The following is a 23086-nucleotide window of genomic DNA, read 5'->3' as shown; positions in this document are numbered from 1 at the left end:
AGCCATGAAAAGCCTGTGTAGCTTAAATATGAATAGCACCAAACTTACGGCAGACACCTATGAAGATCTCAAGGTATGTCAAAGTTTTGAAGCTGCGGGACATGTCTGGGAAAGAGCCCAGTGGCAAGAGAGCAGGCCATCCCACGTAAAACATTTAGCTCTTCTTACAATGTTTGCTGGGCTCCATCTCCCATCAACCCCAACCAGCATCACCAGTGGTCAGGGATCATCTGGACAGCCAGAGATTCCCCATCCTGTTCAAGATGTGAAAGAGCAGTGTCACCACCTCTAAAATGATTTATTCATAAGAATTTTAAACCTGAAGCTAACGAAATGAGCACATAGGAATGTGGGAAGCTGCTGTCTACCAGGTCAGACCATTGGTCCACCTAGCCTAGTGCTGTTCACACTGACTGGTAGCCGCATTCCAGGATCCCCATCACCTGCCAGCTGCCAGCTGCCATCCTTTAACCTGGAGAAGCTGCCAGGGATTGAACTGAGGACCTTCTCCCTGCTCCCCCACTGAGCTCTGTCCCCTTCTTATGCTACCAATTGACTGATCTACTTTGTAGCTTGATACTTCAACAAAGGCACCCACTCTAAGATCATCGTCCCACATCTTCTCCAATTCCGCCTAGGGCAGAGAAGCTCTTTAAACCTGCAGTTGGACAGCAGCTGCTCCTTTCATTCACCTCCCTTTATATCAGTGAAGGCTGATCTGTTGGGGCAAATGGGTCACTGCCACACCAGAGTCTGTGTGCCCTAAGCCAGCCCCTCACCTGCCTACCTTCTTACTGCTAACCAGTCCAAGGGGTGACATTGCCTGTCAGCTTCGTCCTCATTTGTCTGAGTTTTGCCCTTGTAGAACTCAGAGAGGGAGAGGAAGGGGAAGAAAACTAGAATTAGTTGATTCCGGTGCCACCTGCTGCTGGGCTCCTGGTCTTCTGCCCTACCAGGCCCAATGAGCGCCAGCCACCTTGGCTTTAAGCACTTTAAATTGCAAACTTTAATTTACTATGGATATACAAAATATACAAGCAGAACCTAAATGCCTAGCGATGGTTCACAAGGAATCTTACTGGGTTCTGGTGGAAATCTGAAAAGGACCGGCTCATTATTTATCTCTTTCTCTCTACCCACCCCACCCTTTTCTCTTTAACCAGGCTAAATTGCCCAACCTGAAGGAAGTGGATGTCCGCTACACAGAGGCATGGTGAAATCTCGTGGGCTGCATTCGTAGCATTTGACAAGGAGAGAGGGAGGGAGGGGAAAAGAGAATTTTTCGCAACAAAATAAAAGCAGAGAAATAAACTTTTGGCTTCTACCTATAGAGAGCAGCAAGTTCTGAGGACTTCGATTTTAGGAGTTGTGTTTGTGAGGTAGCAGAGTGTGGCTTTGCGTGTGGGAGGGGGAACTGAGCATGCCCCAGGCCCTGCCAAATTCTTTGAGCTTCGTCCTTTGAAATTCAACATCATCTAAATGAAGGGGTTGGGGGTGGGGGAAGAAAGATTGCGCAGCCGGGGAGAAAAAGAAAAAAGGGAGGGGAAATCTGTTTCAATTTTCATTTGCTTTTTTGTGTTGTTGTTTTTAAAATGCCATATGGAAAGAAAAAAATATGGGGTTATACATCAGAGCTTTTTCTTGGATGGACCCTCAGTCTTTAGGTGCTTTACCATCTTTCCTGCTCTCTCTTTTTTAAAAAAAAAGTATGAGAAATCAAGAGAAGAAAAAAACATGATTTTCACCTCTCGTTCTGTTCTTACGATCGTTATGCAAAGTAATTTTGTTGTACATACAATTTACATAATGCACCTATTTAAAAAATGGTTCACAAATAACAGGTCTGGGACCTGTCTTTTATTTATGAATTGTTAATTCTTTTATCTTTTTCGTTTGTTTGTTTCATTCTGATTCGCATATAGACTGTATGAACTAGTTGGTCTCACTGTTTTTGTTTTTTAAAGAACAGAAAACCCTCTTTGAATAACTGTCTTTTAGTAAAGCTTACTGTATTACGTAGTCTCTGTCCAGCCCCATCACCCCACCGATTTCTGATTTACAAATCACTCAAAAGTTTCTTCAGATAAAAGAAAAAAATATGCATATGAATACATCTATATACACAAGAGCAAAAAGATGAGTGCGCAGTCAGGAAGAGGTTGTGAATATTACCTGATACATTTTCAAACTGTGCTGGGGTTAGGAAATTGGAGTGGTAAGGAAACTACCTTTTGTTGTAATTAAGAAAAACGTTAGTTTAAAAACTTAAGTTCAAGATTAGACTTAAGTTGAGCTGTCATCCATTTGTGTTAGATTTGCCAAGGCGTGCCTGTTCGGTTTTCTGTTTACGTCCTATATTTCAAGGGCATGTTCATCCTCACAGCCACCGTGTTGTGCATTTTTCTTTACTTTCACTCCTCCTTCCCTTCTCCCAGAGCTTCGCTTATGTTCCATGCATACAAAGATCACTTGCCATATTACTATTACTATTCTTATTATTTTCATGAGATGGGAGATTTTTCCATGATCAGTTGCTAAGCTGCTCCTCAAAATATGTATGACCACTATCCATATTCCTGATCCGCCTGCACCAGCCTTTGCCAATCCAATGCCCGCCAGATATTTGGGCCTGCAACTCTCATCAGCCCTAGGAGCTGGGGGCCAAAAACATCTGGAGGGCACTAGGATGATGAGGTGGGTCCTACACAAATGCTCAGAAAAATTATTATTATTATTATTATTATATTAATATTTTATTTTTAAAAACCCTTATAAATAAGCTTTCTTTTATAAATATGCTTTTGGGTTATTTTCTCTCTCTTTCACAATAAGCATTCTTGGGATGGAGCAGCTTTTTAAAATAAAAAGAAAAGAAGCATTTTATGTGTTTTATCTTTTTTGAGTTTACTAGCAGATGTTTGTTCAGTTCTAGGGGCACCTGAAGAGATTTAACATCCAGGCAGTGTGCTTATACACACATATGTATGTATGTACATGTATATATATATATATATATATATATATATATATATATATATACTGTACATACATGCATGCATATTTTAAATGTATTCAATGGGAAGCGATGCTTTTTGCTGTTCTGGTTGTCTTTTTTTGTTTTTGTTTTTAAAAAATGTTGGTAGGGTAGCTTCTTCACACTTCAAGTCTCTGTCATCTCTCTGTTTCCCACTTTTTGTAAACCCACACAAAACAACAACGGTTGGTTCAAGTCTTAATTCATGTAGGGTGCCAGGAGTTGTGTTTTGCTTTTGCTTTTGTTTTGTTTTGTTTCTGCCTTATATCCCAAGCTGTCTGATAAACTCAGTGAGGGAAAACGAAAGAAAACGGAGATGAAACTTACGCCAACGTTTTATCCTTAGCACTGTTGCTTCTACCGATGGTTTACTACTACTGTTCTGTAGCTGTGTAAAAAAAAGAAAAAGAAAAAAAAGATGTGAAATAATTTCAGGCGCAGGGGTGGGGTGGGGATAAATAAACTGTAAGTGAATATCTTTTAGTGGCGTGCATTGTCCTTTCTTTTTGTGTTATTGCATTTTTTTTCCTGGTACGGTTTGTGGGAATGTTACAAGATGGCTCGGAGAACAATTGGAAGGCTTATGCTACATGAGGGATAGCGCATTGGATTAGCCTTGTAAATGCTCTGGGAGGGAAGCTGCTCGGAAACGGTACATGAACCAATCTGAGCTGCTTCGGTAGAGCTAGGCCTGCTTTTCAAGACCATAACGCTGGCCTATGTTTCCTGGACGGTAGGGGTAGGGAACCTTTTTCAGCCAAGACGCTTCATTCCCTTCTGGGAGCAACACACCCGTGGCAGGTAAGGCCAGGGGCAAATGCGGGCAGCATACAGATCAATACCGCAAACTTGACCTAACAACATCTCCCCCTTACACTTGCAAACAAAACTCACTGCGCTCCACTGAATGCAACCAACCATGCCCTGGGCCCCCAACCTATCTCATCACCAATGAAAACTAATAAATGAATAGAAAGAGAACCTACCCGCAAGACGCTGACACAAAAACGTTGCACAGACACTATGCAAAAGAATGAAAGTTTGCTACCTGTCTTCTCTCTTCCCACCTCTCTTCTCCCGCAACCTTATACTGCCTGTTAACATTAGTGTCTCACATCAAATATAACTGATCTGTAGGAACTGAAAGCAGAGGCACTGTATGTCCTTTTGTAACCCAATAAAATCTTAATAAAAACCATTTAAAAAAAAAAAAAGAATTGAATGGGAGCAACTGGAAGCCACATCCCCCCCCCCCATTTTGCAGAACTCTACCCTCTTGTAATGAAAGAGAGTGACAGAGTATGTGGAATTGGCATTATTCAGAGTGAGAAAGGGAGGTAGATCTTCATGTTTGCTACAGAACAGGTAATGTGTTTATGGAAAGGGTTCATAGGACTTCAGAGTTATCCTAATAGTACAATTAAACTATTGTGGTTCTCTTGATCATTGGTTTATGCACAAGAGACAGAATACTCGGGTGAGAACTTGTTTACAATAAGTACAATCTTTTCTAAATCTCTTTTAAAATTCTATTCCAAAGTACTTCTCTATTTAATTTAATGCCCTATCTTTCATCCTAGGAGCTCAAAGTGGCATGAACATGGCTCTCCCCCTCTCCATATTATCCTCATAACAACCCTGTGAGGCAGGTTAGGCTCAGAGTTATTATTATTGCTATATATTCATTTATAAATTTGCAAACCTATTCTGGAGGGAGGTCCTAAATGTGTTGAACAGAAGGCCATGATCAAGTACTAGCTGCTCAAGTGATCCAGTTCAAAAGGCAGTAGGAGACGCTGGAATAAGTTATTTACTTTGCCACCAAAATGCCCAGTGAATTTTGCCATCTAGATAAATGATATAAGGCCTGTCTAAGTGCATGAGTCTTAAAAATAACGGGAGTGAGATTCAGGTAGGTAGCCTGAGATGTTAACTTGTAAAGCATCACAAGGTCAATCATTAATTGTTCTGAAAACAAGGGGCGACACAACACCTATAAGAGACCCAATGAGGAAAACAAAATGGCAAAAGTGACAGTTCTGTCATTGCACAATCTTGAGAGCAAGCTCAATTCTCCGCCTGATGATCCTTAAGGCAGCCAAAGCAGGACCATCTACACAAAAATGGGAAACAGTAGCTGGTTTGGGGAAACCCTAAGATATGAAGAAGTAAAAACAAACAAAAACTTAAAGGGAGGAATTCCTAAGGAGGGAGAAAAACCCCAAACTACATGGTCAGCGGCTGCATAACTTGATGTGGGATGGGAGAATGGGAATGGAATGGAGTGCCCTGGAAAAGGGTATGGCTGGCTGACTGGCTGGAACTCTGAACTTTTCCCACTCCCCTGCAAGCAGGCCAAATCTGCATCCACCCTACCCCACACAGGGTCAATCATCTGACATTACAATGGATACTGAGCCTCTTTGAGCATGCCTTAAGAGGGCTTTGCTCTGAGATAACAAAGGGGTTTGCATTGCAACCACTGCTAAGGTACATGCTATTTCCTCCATTTTGGCAGGGGATTCAAGGCAATCCCCTTCTTTATTCTGGAGCTAGGGATGCTCCCACTGCCCATCGGCTGATCAGAATCACTTTAAGCTCCCAATTTTTTCTCTTTAAGCTCGCAGTTGTTCCTTTGAAGCCATGCTAGTACCTATCTCACACCTGACATCGCATATGACATCAGGTGTGGTGAGTGGTTTGCCCAGAATGGCTTGGCAGGCCAAAGTCGGCCTGTGGGCCAGAGGCTCCTCATCCTGGAACAGAAGGTGTCCTCAACTAGAGGACTGTTCTCTGCAAAGTAGGACAGTTGACTACCAACACAAAGGCATAGTTCTCTAGAGGTATAAAATATTCTTTGATAATCAGGTGAGATTTGAAGGTGGTCCCTGCCACTAACTGGCACATTGCATCTGCACCCGTTCCCAGACAGCGCTCCTGCAGTGCTGCATTTGTAATCCACCACTCTGTTCAGGATTCCCATAACCAGAGGTATTGTATGCGGCAATGCATGAGACTATCAGCTAAACTGTCCCTGCAAGGCTGCTGCTTGGACTGTCTCTATTTTTGAGCCAAACTATAACAAAGGGTGTAGGGGAGGAAGTCCTACTTGAGGCTGCCACCACTTTTCCACCTCAGAGGCCGTGACATCACTGTCGCCATAACGACCACATTTTCAGCTAGGGCCTAGGCCCCCTTGCTTGGCTGCCAAGGGAATGAATGTAAGTGACAAAGTAGACATTGCCATGTGGTACAGATCAGGGCTTTCTTCCCATTCCCTGTATATGGACCTGAATCAGAAAACCAAGTAACTCTATTCAAATGAATCCCAGCCCCTTGATGAATTGGCTTGATGTGCTACTGAAACCCTTTCTCTGAGGATTTGAGCTTGCTTGGGGTTTCAAAAACCCCTGAAAGATTTGTGCATCTAGCATGAGGATTCATAAAGACGGGAAATTGCCCTGCTCCCTCCAGATGAACCAAAATTCCTAGATTCTGAGCTTCCATTCAAAAGAAAAGCAAGTTTCTAGTATTTGTAAAACCTGAGATATGAGGCACTTCATTCTTCCGAGTGAGGCCTTGACCTTCTGTTCTAAAGTCCTATCCTGATTGCACCACAGATGACAGCTTTCTAGGCCAGGAGTCTTGAGTACCCTGCTATCATTCTGCTCTATTGTTCTAATCTGGGGAATGCCTGAACAGTGAGATTTCAGTTTAGGGAAGTGAGTGGAGTGACTCTGATACAACCCGGCTGTCAAGCTTCAGGGTCTTCTTGCATGCATGGCTTTTCCTTGGAAGAAATCTCTCTCAAGTGACTCATAACAGAGATGCATCATATGCAAGGGAGCAGGGGATGGTGGCGAAACAGACTGGGATTCTGTTGGCCTTTTTGACTCCTCAACTCTGACTCACCCCATCTAAGGAGACTAAAACATGTTAAGACTCAGCAAAGATAAGTTAGGTCATAGCTGCAAGGAAAAATACTGTGTGTGTTGCAGCTTTCCTGGTGTTGGCAATGGCACTATTTGTAAACTCTTTTTTTCCTTCTTAAACCTCAGAAATTAATTTCTAGTTGTTCCTGTTTCACAGAGAATAGCATCTTTATTTAGCCAGTCCCTACCTGTAGAAACGCCTGCCAACCTAGCAGTTCGAAAGCACCTCCAGGTGCAAGTAGATAAATAGGGACCGCTTACCAGCGGGAAGGTAAACGGTGTTTCCGTGTGCGGCTCTGGCTCGCCAGATGCAGCTTTGTCACGCTGGCCACGTGACCCGGAAGTGTCTCCGGACAGCGCTGGCCCCTGGCCTCTTGAGTGAGATGGGCGCACAACCCCAGAGTCTGTCAAGACTGGCCCGTACGGGCAGGGGTACCTTTACCTTTACCTTACCTGTAGAAAACCAGTGGCTTTATTTCCGCCCCTGTTTTTGTCTTCAGGGCCTGCCTTTTAAAAAATGTTGTTAACATGAATTCCTAGAGTGGGCCCCCAGCTGGAGGTTTACCTGATGCTGGCTGCAGCCATTTCATTCCCCGCAGTATCCCAGAGCGCCTGACACAGCATCACTCCAGGGCCTTGTGGGAAATGTAAGTGGCCCACCACACCTGGGCAAATTCATAGCAAGGGATGCAGTGCAGGCTCCACGGTCGGCCGGCCCTGCTAGGACCCTGGGGTCCTGACAGCTACCCAAGTGCTCTGAGTGTTGACACTGGGCCTGCACAGAGTAGTAGTTCTTTGGGGTTCCTTCTAGGGTAACCACTTACATGCTGGCAAAAAATGGGGGCACACCTTTTCATCAAATTGTCGTATGCTAATTTATGTGTATAGTTGCACTTTTAGAAATGTAACAAAAAATGTCATAATGGGGAAGATGTTCAGTCCAGAAGTTTACTGTTGATGGGCAAATTCAATCCCCCCGCTCCTTATTCTTTATCTTTAAACCGGACTTTGACTGAACAGCCCTTTTAATAGAAAATGCTTTCACATAGAGGACAGTCATCTGATAGCCCTTCAATAAAGGACTGTTCTCTGTAAAGCAGAGAACATGGACTCACCCTAGTTCAGTTCCCTTTCCTGTTCTTCACAGTTAAATGTTGAGTGGCAGGAATTCACTGTGTCTCTAGATCACAGGTATATAAATGCAAATACAAGAAACTGAAGGCATTATTATGTGCTATTGTTAACTGGATTTCTTACCTGCCCTTCACCACAAGGTCCCAGGGTGGGTTACAACAAAGGATGTAAGAAGGCATGGATTTCTGTTCTGGCCCACGTTTGTTCCACACAGCGCTGTTTCCGCTCCAGTTCAGCTTCCAACTAAAACGACAGAACTCATCTCACTGTGGCAGAATTTTATGTAATTAATTGTGTTGTTATTATGTTATTCCAATTTCAACGCAAAGGAAACTCAATGCATATGGCAGAGGGGTTAGTCATTCGGAGTGGCTGGGGCAACCCAGTCATATGGGCAGGGTACAAATAATAAAATTATTATTATATTGCTTGTGGACTGATAACAACAATCCGCTGATATCTGTTCCAGACATAGGACAAATAAGAATGTCAGAAATTTCTGCTCCCCTTTCTGTTTCCATCAGAATTATCAGACATCCCTAGTTACCTACCATAATGCAAAACAACAATTCTGAAATCAGTTCAACCAGCTTACTTCTGGGAAAGTCTCAAGGGCCATACAGAGAGGCCTGGGGGCTACATCTGGCCCCAGGCCTAAGGTTCCCCATTGCTGTTCAAGAGGAAGGGCCATGCAGAGTTTACTGCTGGAGAAGGCCAAATTCTGCTGCCACCCTCTAATGCCATCCCTTGCGATGGAAAGAGAGCTACCGAAAAGAAGGTAGCATAGAACATGAGGCCTACTCAGAGTAGACCCATGAAGAAGAAGAAGAAGAAGAGGAGGAGGAGGAGGAGGAGGAGGAGGAGGAGGAGGAGGAGGAGGAGGAGTTTGGATTTGATATCCCGCTTTATCACTTAAAGCAGCTAACACTCTCCTTTCCCTTCCTCCCCCACAACAAACACTCTGAGTTGAGTGGGGCTGAGAGACTTCAGAGAAGTGTGACTGGCCCAAGGTCACCCAGCAGCTGCATGTAGAGGAGCGGTGAAGCGAACCCGGTTCACCAGATTAACCACTACACCACACTGGCTTAATAGACTAGTTAATAGACATGACTTAGGTTTATTAATTTCAATGGGCCTACTTCGAGTAGGATTTACAGTGGTACCTCGGTTTAAGTACTTAATTCGTTCCGGAGGTCCGTTCTTAACCTGAAACTGTTCTTAACCTGAAGCACCATTTTAGCTAATGGGGCCTCCTGCTGCTGCCATGCCGCCGCTGCACGATTTCTGTTCTCATCCTGAAGCAAAGTTCTTAACCTGAGGTACTATTTCTGGGTTAGCGGAGTCTGTAACCTGAAGCGTATGTAACCTGAAGCGTATGTAACCCGAGGTACCACTGTAGTTGGTTACAACCCAGTGTTTTTGAGGAAGGCTCTAATGCTTGCACTTCTGCAGAAACCTATGATTTAAACATCAAATGTGATCAATACTGATCTCACTTCTGCATTTTTTACATGTCGACTTTGCTGAATACAATTTTTAAAAGCCCTCTGAGTTTTTAATTTTTAAAAGCCCTCTACTCAGAATAGACCCATTAAAATTAATGGACAAATCATGACCATTAATTTCGGTGGGTCTGCTCTGAGTAGGACTAACCTTGGATGCAGCCCTCTGATTGGACTCTCCAATTTATTTCCATTTCACAATCTCTGCTGCCCTCATTGGGCAAGAATAGGTAATGACAATTCCCACTCTGCTCTTCCAAAAGCATGCAGAGGTGTAGACTGCCTTCAGAGAGAGTAATGCTTGCATTTGCCTACATGGCAGTAGCAAGGTAGTGCAGCATGGACAAAAGGGACAACAGTGTGGTGTAGTGGTTAAGAGCAGTAGACTCGTAATCTGGGAAACCGGGTTCGCGTCTCTGTCCCTCCGCATGCAGCTGCTGGGTGACCTTGGGCCAGTCACACTTCTCTGAAGTCTCTCAGCCCCACTCACCTCACAGAGTGTTTGTTGTGGGGGAGGAAGGGAAAAGGAGATTGTGAGCCGCTTTGAGACTCCTTAAAGGGAGTGAAAGGCGGGATATCAAATCCAAAGTCCTCTTCTTCTTCTTTCACAGCATTTCCTGGGGCAGTCTACACTAACCTGTTGCCAAATAAATATACCAAGACAAATATACTAGATAAGTTTACTAGATAAATATATTAGATCACTCCCAAATTTCTTTATTTTTAGAGCAGGTCCAGAAAATGTCCCTAATATCAGTGTTCATTATTTTATATTGCCAGCATAAGCTGCTTGCTCTCTTATTTCCTTAAGGGTGGGGCTAGAAGTTTACTGAGGGACATTCTGAGAAAGCAGCTTCCAAATAATTGGTAATAGGTCATATCCAAAATCTCTTTCCTATTGTCCCTTTACGGATGTGTCCAAATCCATAATAATTTCATTTATTTAACAATTTTTGCATTACTATTTTAAGCTGCTTCTTTTTTTATAAAAAAAAGCACAAACAAAAAATAAAATAGTATAAGTGTATTCTGGCTTTATGTCTGAAGAGGGCAGCAGAAGGCAGTTCATTTCAGTGAGAAATTTCTCATCCCTTGTGTTGTGAAGGGAATCCCATACAGGCTCCTCCCTAAACTTTCAGCCCTATAGGGAAAGATTATCCCCACACTCCAAACATATTTACTTCCGTGCCTTCTTTACAGCATGAGAAGGGAGACTAGGGTGTAAGACTAGGGTGTAAGAGTCCAAGGTTAAAACCACCACCTGTGAATTTCCTGGGTGACCTTGTGCTTGTCAGTATTATATGTATTAAGGTTGTGAAGATAAAATGTGGAAGAGGAGGATCACAAATGCCACAAAAGGAAAACCAGGCACATGTATTAATTGCTTCAAGGCGGAACAGCTGGTCATGGGAAGGTAGCAACAAAAACAAGCCAATTCTATTGGGTCTGGTGACTTACCTGTCTGCTCTGAAATTTAGTAGAGCTTACTCCCAGATACGTGGGGTTAATATATTAAGTGCATTTGTATCACCTTCCCAAACAGTTCACTGGGTGTCTCCCAAAGCAAAGCGAAACAGTTTAAACTTGATTAAAATCAAAACACAAGATTCAATTTAAAATGTTATTACAAGTATACTTCAGGTTAAGGCTTCTTCATGAAAATCCACAGAATATGCATGTACTTAAAACCAGGGCAACATGGAAAGCGTTTGGGCTATGCTTTTTAGTTTTAATATTTCAGAAATAAGAGGGGAGTGACGCTGCTGGGTGTGGGGTGAAATCCAAAGAAAGAAGTGATAGGGGAAGACAGGAAGAGATAAGAGTATTCTAGCCAGAAAACAAAGGAAAAGAAAGCGTGCACACTCCTCCCTTGTCTCCCCCCCAATACACACGAAATATAATAAAAACAAGGTTCCTACTGTGAGTGAGAGATCTCTCTTCTCCCCGCACTGCAGACCGCAGGCAGAACGCATAGTTCTGATTGGCTAGTGAATGCAAGAAGCACACATGGTTCTGATTGGTATAAGGTGGGCTAATTGACAGGGAGGGCCATCAGGCTCCCTCCCCCCACCCCATGGCTTCCTTACAGGGAAAATGAGGGAGGGAAATGGGCATAAGATTCCACCCCACAATCAAAGCCATTTATATAGGCCTGCCACCTGCTGGTGGTGGTTATTTTGACTGGAGAACTGGAGATGGGAAGAAGCATCTGGAAGCCTCTCAGGCAGTGGAAAATCTATTAATAATGACTGTGGGCGATAGGAGAAAGATTGGATTCCATTCCACGAAAATGTCAACCTACAGAAACTATTTGAAAGTATTTGCAAATCTCCTCCCCTTTAAGACTGCAGCTAGATCAAGCTTTTCCCACATTATAGTGTTGAGTTTGGATAGGCCCAAGAGCTCCCTGCAGGGACCCTGTGCACACCTGATGGTTTTCTGAGGCCAGCACCAGGAAGTATCACCCCTTCTCATGATGTGGGGAGAGTGGTCCTGCTTGGTGCTGGGTTTGGGGGTGCCCCAAAGCTCCTTGCATCAGCTGGTGTGATGCATTTCTGCTTAGCACTGTGGCCCCACTTTATGCAAAGGCAACCAGCTTGGGGAGCTGCACAAAACAGCTTTGGCCATCCTCATCCTCATAGTCAAGCCCTACCCTTACCTATATGACGTAAGGTGTATGGTGGAGGGCCATGGCTTGCCCAAAATGGCCTCATGAGCTAATTGGGAAGTTGTGCAGGCCAAAGCTGTCCCAGAGGCCAGCGGTTCCTCACCCTGATTTTGGGATACAACAATTTACCTCAGGAGCTGAAGGCCGCTTGCTTTGACCAAAGCAGAAGAGTGGTACTATTACTTCCCTTGATCTGGACACTATACTTTTGTTGATGCAGCCTAGAATAGCATTAGCTTTTTTTGCTGCTGCATCACACTGTTGGCTCATGTTAAACTTGTGGTCTACCTAGATCCTTTTCATAAGTCCTGCTAGTAAGCCAGATGTCCTCTATCTTATATTAGTGCAGCTGGTTCTTCCTACCTAAGTGTAGAACCTTACATTTGTGGTTAGCCTGAAAGACAGCGCAGAAGCAGAAATAGCCGCTGAAGTACTGGTGTTAGTGGGCAACTTTGTTATTGTTGTGTTTGAAACTGGGAAAGTGAAAATAAATTTTGATTTCCAGGTGATGCAATATGACAGTGATTAGTATGGCATTTTCTTTTTAAAAACGGGGATTTCTTGGCAAATTATAAATGTTGAGTTGAAAATAAGCAAGTAATTATTGTGTTACAATAGCTAAGTGTAAATTCCTGTGGGCTTTACAACTTGGTCTTAACACAGATCTGCAACTTGTGAATGCCTATTAAAGTATATGCACAGGGTCTTGCTTTGGAGGTATTTTTTGGAGGGGTCTGTCAGCGAATTTTCACAAGTTACATTGGTCACAGGTAATTTGCCAGAAAACCCTTTCACCACAGTTTTCATTACCAAAAGTTTGACACGTTCTCATGAAACATTAGCTCTTTATGTATATTACCACAGGTGGAAAAAACATGTTTGATTCACACTTTTAGAAAAAAACATATCCAAATTGCAGGTGAATTATTGAGGTTGCAAAACTGTTGCATGTGTCACAAACAAATAACAGTGTTAACTGGAGTTAAATAATATTAGCTAAAACACAAATTATTCTGCAAAGAACCTCCAAACATTACATTGGTCACGACAGAAAAAACCCCAATCAAATTTCTCCCCCAGCCCTGTTCCCCCCTCCATTTGAAATTGCTGCTTCTTTGGTTTCTATTTAATATTTTAACATTCTAAATTATATTTTATGGTTTTAGGTTTGAAAGCTGCCCAGTGAGCAGTGTTATTGGGCACCCATACAAATGGCATAAATAAATACATAAGATGTTTTCGCCATACACAGATTGTGTCACGTTAAAACCTGATGTGTTTAAAGTGGCACTGTTATAAACTGGGTAACGAATTTGCAATGTTACTTGAACTTCCAGTAGACGGTGGCAGTAATTTGGTATTCAAAACATGGACTCATTTCTTTATAAAATGTTTTCCATGAAGCGATATTTCCTTTAAGAATCTAGTGTGAAAATTTGATATTCAAATTTTCAACAAACACTACCTGTGTATGCAAGTGAAATACTCCACATCATTTAGCATTGTTCTTGCTTTCTTGTTGATGGATGATCTATGTAACTAAACAAATGAGCTCTGGGCTTACTGAAACACAGTTTGCATTGTGGAATACAGAGCCTTCACACAATCAGCCAAAGCATATATTTTTAACCTTTCCACTATATTTCCAGAAGCTCATTTTCAATGGCAGTTGATTGATGATTATGGTTTTATTTACTTATAGGCCATCTTTGAACACAAGTTTCCAAGGTGGTATATATGAAACAATTCATAAGATACATGTGTTAATACCAAAATAAGCAAACCAACATACCATATTTTTCCATGTATAAGACTATTTTTATTATTATAAGAAAATATTAAAAATTGGCAGCAGCAGGGCTTTTTTCAACCGGAACTCAGTTCCAGCATCTTTCAGGTGGGTGCCATTGCCATTATAAGAATCCAAGGGAGGCATTCATGGTGAGTTCCAGCATCTTTTTTACTAGAAAAATAGCACTGTCTAGCAGTAAGTGATTCTCAGTTATGGAACACAAGGGCTTGCTGGCTATAGCAATGGGGCAGAAATTTGACTCAGTTTGTATTTAAAATCAACGCTACCTAATTCAAACTTCCTGAAACAAAATACAAAACAAAACAAAGCCATCCTTGGAAATTCATACTTCTCTTAATTTTGTAATGCAGTTTTTCAGTCCGGTAATATATACAAAAATGCATATTCCAGGGTAAAGAGTTTGCAAAAAGGTATATGCTATGGAAAATGGCATAGAGGAAAAAAGGGGGATTGCTTTGCAAAACTGGATATATATTAGGGAGAAATTGCCCTAATATGCTGGAGTTTTCATAATAACTTTTTTTTTTAATCACAACAACTTGCGGAAATGTGGTGAAGATTAGAAAAATGAGAAACTGGGAAAAACCAAAATCAAAAGTTTCATCCACTCCTAGCTGGCTATGACGCTATTACCGTCTGAGTGGGTGGCAGGGCCCACGTGATAGCAATATAATATGATTGTGGCATCTCATGGCTGCTCAGAGTAGGGCATTTGGCTAACTCATATTAGACATAACACAATGAGAGAGAAAAAGAGGAGAGAGAAGTCAAAAACATATGGACTCTCTCGCTGTTTTTGGAAGCCTTTGGGTTAATTAATTACACATTTGTTCAAAACTGGTTGCGCTTCTAGAGGCAAATGGTTGACTGACTGCTATCTCTTATCTAGATGCTGCATTGCATTTTCCCAGGTGCAAAACACTGCATTTGGGCAAATGTGGGACTTTCCAGGCACTGTGGGGAATTGCCCAGCTATGCTAAAATTCCTCCCCTGCTTACCAGAATCAATTTGAATACCACTGCCACACATATATATGTATGTCCTGTTTTTCCCTTCTACCCTTTATAGCATGGCTGAGGAACCTGTAGCCCTCCAGTTGTTGCTTCCCATCAGCCCAGCAAACATGGTCAGGGATGATGGGAGTTATAGTTCAGTAACATCTGGAGGGCTTACAGCAGAGAACAAAAGTCCAGTAGTACTTTCAAGACTACAGCAAATGTACTGCCTATTAGGATCCCCAACCTGATGTTTTCCACTTTCTTTCAACCAAGGAAAGGAGACAATGTCAGCTTGTTCCAAATATTTATGTTAAACATGACTTTGTACAAATAAATATATATATATATCAGTGTTCTTCACATTTTTAGTTACCCCTGAAAGGCAAATTCCTTTAAATTACAATGATGTGCAATTAAAACATGTTTCATGGCATTTATTTATATAAATGTGTGTATGAAATAAAATAATTAAAACTATGGTACATACAACATCTATTGTATGCCAATTAATACTTTCCCTGTTGACTGGAAATTCTAACCTACTGGGGTTGATAAATCTAACAGCTGGATGGCTAAACTGCAGTCCAGCTACACAATGTGATGCCATAATGGTCCTACAGTGGTTGGTTGTTTTTCTCACTCCCACACTCTTATTAGCAATTGGAACAAAGGTGGGAGTACAACTAGCTCAAGTGGGTGTCTTCCCATAAACCATGTGATCTAAAATTTGCTTCTTGGCATACTACTGTTTTTTGCAGAACCATGACCATTAGTGGTAACTGTAAGTTGCTTTGCTTAGGATACATACTTTTTTGAAGTAGTAGGTGCCAGACACCTATAACCCTAGCAAGTGTTAAAATACAAACCAGGCTAACTTCCTGTTTAGAGGTAATCACCTGGGTGATGGGCCATGAAGAGAACAAAGGAAAGGTGATGAGCCATTAAGGAAGCAAAGGAGAGGGGGCTCTGTGTGAGACAGCCCACTCGCAATTCACAGGTAGTGAGGGATAAAAGCCAGAGTTTAAAGTTGGAAGTGTGTGTAATGTGACCTAGAAGTAAAACAGCAGGCTAGAAAACCAGAGAGGCAGACCACAATGTTTGATTTCTGTTTGAATTAAAGGCTGCGGCAATGGAATAACAAGACCCTTTGGGGGTGTTAATGCTGTGAACCCTTCCATCGTAGGCTCAGGTTGTATATATGTGTAAATAAACCATATATCATAAAGACACTGCAGTCTCTGCTGCTCCTCATTTCCAAAAGCGCTTGGGTAAGCGCTTGGAAAACCAGGGAGAGGTGGTGCTTGGATTTTCTGAAATGCTTTCCCTCTAACTGTGGTTCCAGGAATGTGATTGCAGAGAAGCAAGTGTGACAGCAGGGACCCCTTCTGAACCAAGCTTAGACTAACAAGGAGTCACCTCCTAGGGTCTGCCCATGTGACCTCTTAGGCTCCGCCCAGGCACCCCACTAAATCTAGGTGCCACCAGCCTTCAGTGGGTGAGGGGTGTCACTTAAAAGGGTGTGTAGCCTGTGGGGAGCCTCAGGGGTCAGATAGAGAGGGTTAGGGCTACAATTACCCCTCCCTGCCTTAGAACAAACCTGCCCACCCTAGGAACCAAATATAGTTTTTCAACCATATATTGCAGTGACCAGTGCTATTTTTCTAGAAAAAGAGGTACCAGAACTCGCCATGAATGCCTCTCTTGTTCTCTTATAATGGCAATGGCACCCACGTGAGAGGTGCCGGAACTGAGTTCTGGTGAGTTTTAGCTGAAGAAAAGCCCTTGTGGTCACTGATAACTCCACTGCTTTTTCGTTGAGATGGTCAAATGCTGTTAGGCTGCATTTAATTTAATGCCTCCAGTTTATGCCTTCTTGCTGTGTCTTGACCTAACATGGAGATAATAGCCTAAATAATACGCTATTATGGAATGTGGGTTCTGTGTCTCCATTGCACATTAATGCACAGGCGATATTAAACATATGTCAACTTTTTACTAGTCTTGCTCCTGCACACTGTTACTTTAAATAGTAGAAGTTTAGCAGGTGAAGCTTTTTCAGGCATTCAAATAAAGGGAGGGGACAAGCTTCTTCTGCTACAGAAGCACAGGGGCAGGAAAAAGTTGGCAACCCCGTGTTAAACTGATCTACAAATTTTAGGCGCTAGTGAGGCTCAAAAATTGAATTGTTATTGCCAGGTAGTTTCACAGCTGGACCTAAGATTTACTGCACATAGAAAACAGAGAGGTAGAAAAATTAAAGATTATTTAATACGCAACAGTCAGCATTTGCTTGCTTCATTCTTATGGGTGGAGAAATGAAATCAAGGTGTGACCCAGGAGTACTAACAAGATAGTGATCTTTTCCTGATCCCAGTCATCCAAGAGGAGTGCCTTAAATCTATCAAGTATTTACTCTTCTCATTCTAAAATCACTTTATTTCACCATTGGGTATTAATGTATTTATTATTGTTGTTTCAGAGAAGATCTAATATATCAGAATACACATTTATTGAATTCTTAATGTACACAGAGTATTTCTAAGCACACAAAATTAAAAATTAGCTGTCCAGAACTTTTGAATTGTTACTTAGGTCAGTTGTGCAACAATTATTTTTTAAAAAACATTTGAGCAATGAATAGTCCATTAACAAGAGGTAGGTAAATGTTCTGGTTAGTTTCGTAATTCAAATAGATTTTGTGCCAAAGGGTATTAAGCAAATTAACTGAAGATGATCTGATCCAGATTGGTTCATTGGTATAAGAAAATTGTAGGTTTGAAATAAAGTTAGTTCAGCGACTGTGACTTCCTGCGCAAAAGCTGGATTCCCAGAAGATAACCAAAACCTCTCTGGCAGATGCTTATCTTTCTCTTTAAAATATTTGAAATACCTTACGCAATCCCTTCCTTTTATTGTTTTATGAAATGTACATGCATGCTAAACTGATATTCCGGGAAGCTATGAACAACTTTTTCTTCATTCCTTGTCCACCGGGAAAGGCGACTTCAGTGATCCAAAATTCTTTCCCCTTTCTTTTGAGAAGCAGAAGTAAATCCCTCCTGGCTGTACATTTACTCAGTTTGTCTTTCTTTCTTTCCTAAAAAACCTCCTTATTTCAACTCTTCCCAGAAGAACTGAAACACTCAGAAGCGAGGCTGTTTCACATGAAATTATGGAACTATTCACACAAAAATTGCCATGATTAGTATGTCAGCACACAAAGTGATTTATAAAAAAATATTTATCCCCTTTTCATCAGGCTTGTTCTTGTGCCCTCAACAGCATCCTGGCATAGCACAATGTAGCAGCTGCTGCTTTCCTCATCCTTTAAATCTAAGCAAATCAAAACAAAACATCTCAAGCTAAATATCTGCCTCTTGGATTGTTGTTCAAGGATACAAGACAGCTTAAAAAGGTTGGCAAATAAAGTTGCATGACAGGTAGAAATTCAGAAAGTGAAGCTTTCCCCAATCTTACATCCCCATGCCTGGTGTAATTGCACCCCTTTCCCAAAGGCAGCCGAACAGACCCAGGGGCAGAAAAAAAACTAGGCAAGGCAGCCTAAGGGAAAGCAGAGCAGTGGGGAAAATGAGTCAAGACTGACCCAAGAAAAAGCATTCCCTCCCCGCTTCCATTTACAGAAGCCAATTGGACTAGCAGATGAATCTTACTTAACATGGACCTGGGCCATCATTCTTTACTGCAACCGAGGGAGGCAGACTAATTTAGGAGGCACAGATTAACCTGTGTGGCACATAGTTCTGTCTTTGCTGCTCATTCACCACTCTGCCTGTGGCCTACTCACTGCTTGCTCAAACAAAGGCTGTAATGTAGCATTGGTGCTGCTGGTGTGCTTTATATGACTAGAATATAGACTATGCTTGCTGCCTGGTAGATTTTCTGTATGCTTACTCAGTTAGGGGCTGTGTTGCATTGGGAAAAGGGACTAAGTGAGACAGCCACCAGCCTAGGCCAGCAACAAATATTCATAGTTGTTGGGTGGGGTGCTGGCTCAGGAAAATTTGGTGGTGGGGAGGTATGTAGGGTGGCCACTTCACACATCACCCCCCAAAAGGAACCACATCATCACCACCCCACCCAGGACAAATGAAGACAAATTTGCATGAAATGTGCCTGTTTTAATTTAAAAGTGTAGAAGCAGATTTGGAAATAATTACTATAATTTAAATAGAAATGCAATATAGACCACCGCGTGACTTCTGTGCCTGCCCAGGCAAATAGCCTAGTGTTTTGCCATCACCCCACCCCCAGTACCTGCTGCCTTAGAGCGCCACGTCCATCTACCAAATAAGAGTAGCTGCATGTACATGTCAAAAGTTATTTAATTGTAGTACATATTAATCAAATTGCTTTACTGCTGCTTCTCATCTATCCTAGCACCTTTGCACACTTGAATACTGAAAGCTTAAACTGTGACTTAACAACTGAGTTCAGTCCTGCTGCACATTTTTTCTTTGCCTACCAACAACAAAGAAGTGCTAGACAACTTTAAAAAGAAGAGTTTGGGGCTGAAATTTCAGTGAATTGGCCTGGAATTGTTCCAAGTCTAAGGGGGCTAACAGGCCTTCCTGTGGCAATAGCCCTGCAGTGCTAAACTAAGCTGAGGCAGTTGCCTGAGTCATTTTTATTGATGTATTATTAATTTACATACTGCTTACATGTCAAAATGATGTTGGTTTGGCCTCCTGTCAAGATATTATTGCCAGGCATAGCATGAGGGATCCCAAGGTGGGGTCAGTGGTCTTCACCAGTGTTTGGATGCCAGTCACCATTTTGAATTAAGATGAGGGACCAAAATGTAATTTTGGATTGGGCATGATGGATCCCAACTCACAAATTGCATTACCCTTTACATATATATGTGTGTGTGTGTGTGTGTGTGTGTAGTCGTGAGTGCCTAGGTATTTTAGAAACAAAAATTTCCCCGCTCCTGTGTGCGTGTGCGACCTGCCTCTCACAGATCTGTCATAGCCCTCTCAATTTAAGTTATACTGTATAAATATTCCATCCCTCTACCAGGTTCACACACCTTATCTCCCATTCTGTGTCTTATCTGTCCATCGACCGATCACCCTATGTCCGGTTTTTTAAAATTCTTTCACCCACTTGTGTTTTCCCTCCCAAACCCATACGGGAGACGGAGGAGACTGGCCACGTGAAGAACGTTTGCGTTTTGCACCTACACATCAGCGGACATACGATGGAGAGGAAGGGAAACGCGGGTGTGCCTGCTTGTATATACGCACACACACATCTCTTTCGCTCTCTCTATACACACACACACAGACACACAAACGGCGCGCTCTTTCCTTCCTCTCATTCATTTACACACACGTTGCGCCCGGGCGTCTCCCTCCGCCCCCCGCCCCTCCGCCGCCGCCGCTCTGTGGCTTCGCCGGGTCACGTGGCCCTGCCCTCCCCCGGCCAACCCTCCGCGCCTGCCTCCCTCCCGGGGCTTGAGAAGCAGAAGTGGGGAGCCTTCCTGGGGCAGCAGGCGGCGAGGAGCAGGGCGGGCCGCCAGCGACGACCGAGCGAGGGGGACGACTCCGGCTCCCCGCCTCTGGGACTGAGGCGCAGGTGAGGGGAGACGCCGAGGGAGAAGGAAGGTACCCCCGCACTTACTTCCCTCTCCTCCTCCTCCTCCAGCCCCACCGTGCGGAGCCCTCTTGCTTCCTCCTCGCCCTAGATTCGCCAGCTGCGGGCGGGTTGGGGTGGCGGTTCCTCACACCTCCTTGCCTTCCTGTCCCGCCTCACTTAGTTACATGGCAGGTATTAAGAGGTGCGGGGCGGGTTGAGGGATCCCCTCCATCCCAGCTGCGGGCTATCAGTTGGTTGGTTTCTTAAATACTCACTACTACTCCCATAAAGATACTGTCAGGGAGCCTTACAGCAAATGCAAAGAAGTTTTTTGTTGTTTTTGTTTTTACGGAAATTTAGAGAGCGTGAAGCAACAGATTAAAAACTGGCCGCGATATCAAGGCTGTGTACGTGTTCCGTGGGGTTATTTCGAGTGCTTTCCTTCCAACCCGAGACAGGTTGTGGTTACTTCGACATCTTTTTTTCTCCTTCCTGCCGCTGACCCGTTGTTGCCACTAATGATAGCGCTGGGGATCAGAAGTTGCCCGGAAAGACTCAGCCAGGGAAACTGGTTGGCGTGTCTCGGCAGTGTAGGGAACACGTCGTTCTGCACATGCTCTACGGGCACTCACTTGACAGCCTTCCTATTACTGCCATTTATTCATTAGACTTATATCACATGCTTCCTCTCAAAGGACCCCAGGGCGGCATTCACCCTTAGACAAGTTGTGGCTGCTTTGCATCTTCTTCCTCTTCAGTTCACACCCCCACTCTTTTTTGGACTTCACTAGTTAGTGGATTAAAAAGGTGTTTAGCCTTAAATATGGCTGGAAATGCCCTTTAGCTTGACACCTGGCAAGGCGGGAGGGGAGCTAAGTTTATGCACATACTTTGGGGCACTGCCTCCCCCCCCCTTCCCCTCCTCCAGCTCTGATAGAAAGGAACTAACATTGCACATGCTCTTGGCCACTCTGTTATATTAAGGTTCTGCACCTCCACCACTTCTCCAGTTTCTTGAGGTCTTCCTTGGAGACTTTGCTCAGGGTAGCTGAGGACTTTATCTAGATGGGACTTATCTGTAGCAGCACTTGGTTTTGTAGAAATCTTGCTAGCAGGCTCATTGGGCCACCTAACTACTTAGTCTCAGGTCCCTCCTTGCTTAGTCAAAATTTACTTTTTCTTTGCACAGACTTTTTAACAAGGAGATTGTTCCTGGAAGAGTGCTGCAGCTTATTTTATTTAGCTTTTTGTTATATATTTTTTCAACTTCTCATTACTTCACACTTTGCCATTTGCCTTTAGTGTCGTTGAACAGAAAGGCAACACATAAATAGGTTTTGTAATAAATCAATCTTCCTCTGGGGAGCCCTGACTCTTGACCCAGTGGACAACCTTGCTTTTGACAATCTGACTAAGGACTTTCTGCTTCATTTGCTGCCACCTCTGTCTCACTGAAGAGTCTGCTGCAAAAGAGGGAAGGAAACTAGCTGTCCGCCCTCCCTCTCCCCCTCCTTTACTTTCCCCCCAACAGAGAGGTGGGTGGGTTAGTAACAGCACCAATTTAAATGTAGAGTGAAGGAAGGAAAGGTAGTGGTGTGAACAAAGAGGTGAATCTGGGTTCAGAGAAAATGTGTGTGTGAACCTTGTAGGAAGGAAACATATGTTTATCACTATTTCAAATGTATGAACATTGTTTTAAAGTTGAAAAGCCAAGTCTCTGGGTTGCCCCTGAAAAGGAAGGGGTTTCTGTAGCCTCCCAAACTCCCTCAATTTATGTTGGGTTAGGGAAGGTGATTTGTCTGGGAGCAGCGGACGCTTCATACAGCAGAACAGAAGGAACGACTTCAGGTAGGGTATTTTTTGTTGTTGGTTCAGTATATGGTCATCTTCATACATGATATTGGATAGAAAAAAAGTGAGGAATGCTAAAAACAACAACAACAAAAAGGATTATTTGCATTGTGAGGAAAAAGGAAAATTGATGACAAGCAGTGCAATCTTACGCATGTCTACTCCAAAGAAAGTCAGTCCTAATGAGTTCATTGGGACTTTCCACCAAGTGTGTAGGATTACAGTATGTATAATATCAAATACACCAAGTATCTAAGAACTGCAGTGCTCTTTCATGGGGCTGCTTTGAGGCTGAAGCAACTGCCCATCTTCTTGTGCTCCCCACCTCCCTCTTTTACTACCTTTGATTAATAAACAATTAGAGTAGCTTTTATTCTGTCATAATCTCTAAGGCCAATCAAAGATGCCTGTTTTACCATATGTATGCCAGGTTCAAACAAGAAGGGGATTTGTAATTTTCTCCTCTTGCTGTTCTTTACATTTCCTAAAGCCTGATAAAGCAATGAAACTTTCTCCATCTTTTGGACAATTAGTTAGGGTACTTGTGTTAAGCAA

The 23086-nt window shown here is 42.9% G+C and overlaps 2 protein-coding genes and 1 long non-coding RNA gene across 7 annotated transcripts in view; 2 read left to right on the top strand and 1 right to left on the bottom strand.

The window, feature by feature from the left end:
- The window catches only part of CMIP (c-Maf inducing protein), a 149803-nt gene extending 146925 nt beyond the window's left edge, over positions 1-2878 (top strand). For all 3 annotated transcript variants that reach the window (XM_079989327.1, XM_079989328.1, XM_079989329.1), the window contains 2 exons: positions 3-73; positions 1164-2878. In XM_079989327.1, the coding sequence (XP_079845453.1) occupies positions 3-73; positions 1164-1217 (125 nt within the window). In that variant the 3' untranslated portion in view covers positions 1218-2878. The remainder of the gene's footprint in view (positions 1-2; positions 74-1163) is intronic.
- Positions 2750-8342, bottom strand: LOC307223358. Its single transcript, XR_013842078.1, has 2 exons — positions 8224-8342; positions 2750-3422 (listed from the first exon to the last, which is right to left on the bottom strand). It is a non-coding gene; the product is annotated as an uncharacterized lncRNA (long non-coding RNA).
- Positions 8343-20526: 12184 nt separating this feature from the next.
- Positions 20527-23086, top strand: part of PLCG2 (phospholipase C gamma 2) — a 66017-nt gene continuing 63457 nt past the window's right edge. Inside the window, exon 1 of one of the 3 annotated variants that reach the window (XM_079989324.1) lies at positions 20527-20680. The gene's annotated coding sequence lies outside the window, so the exon portion shown is untranslated. Of the gene's footprint in view, positions 20710-23086 lie in introns of all 3 variants that reach the window. The other 2 variants (XR_013842076.1, XM_079989323.1) reach the window with 2 other exon arrangements.

The sequence above is a fragment of the Podarcis cretensis genome (assembly GCF_951804945.1).
Source record: "Podarcis cretensis genome assembly, chromosome: 8".
Lineage (NCBI taxonomy): Eukaryota > Metazoa > Chordata > Lepidosauria > Squamata > Lacertidae > Podarcis > Podarcis cretensis.
Note: the sequence above shows the minus strand (reverse complement) of the source record. Positions and strands in the feature narration are given on the sequence as shown.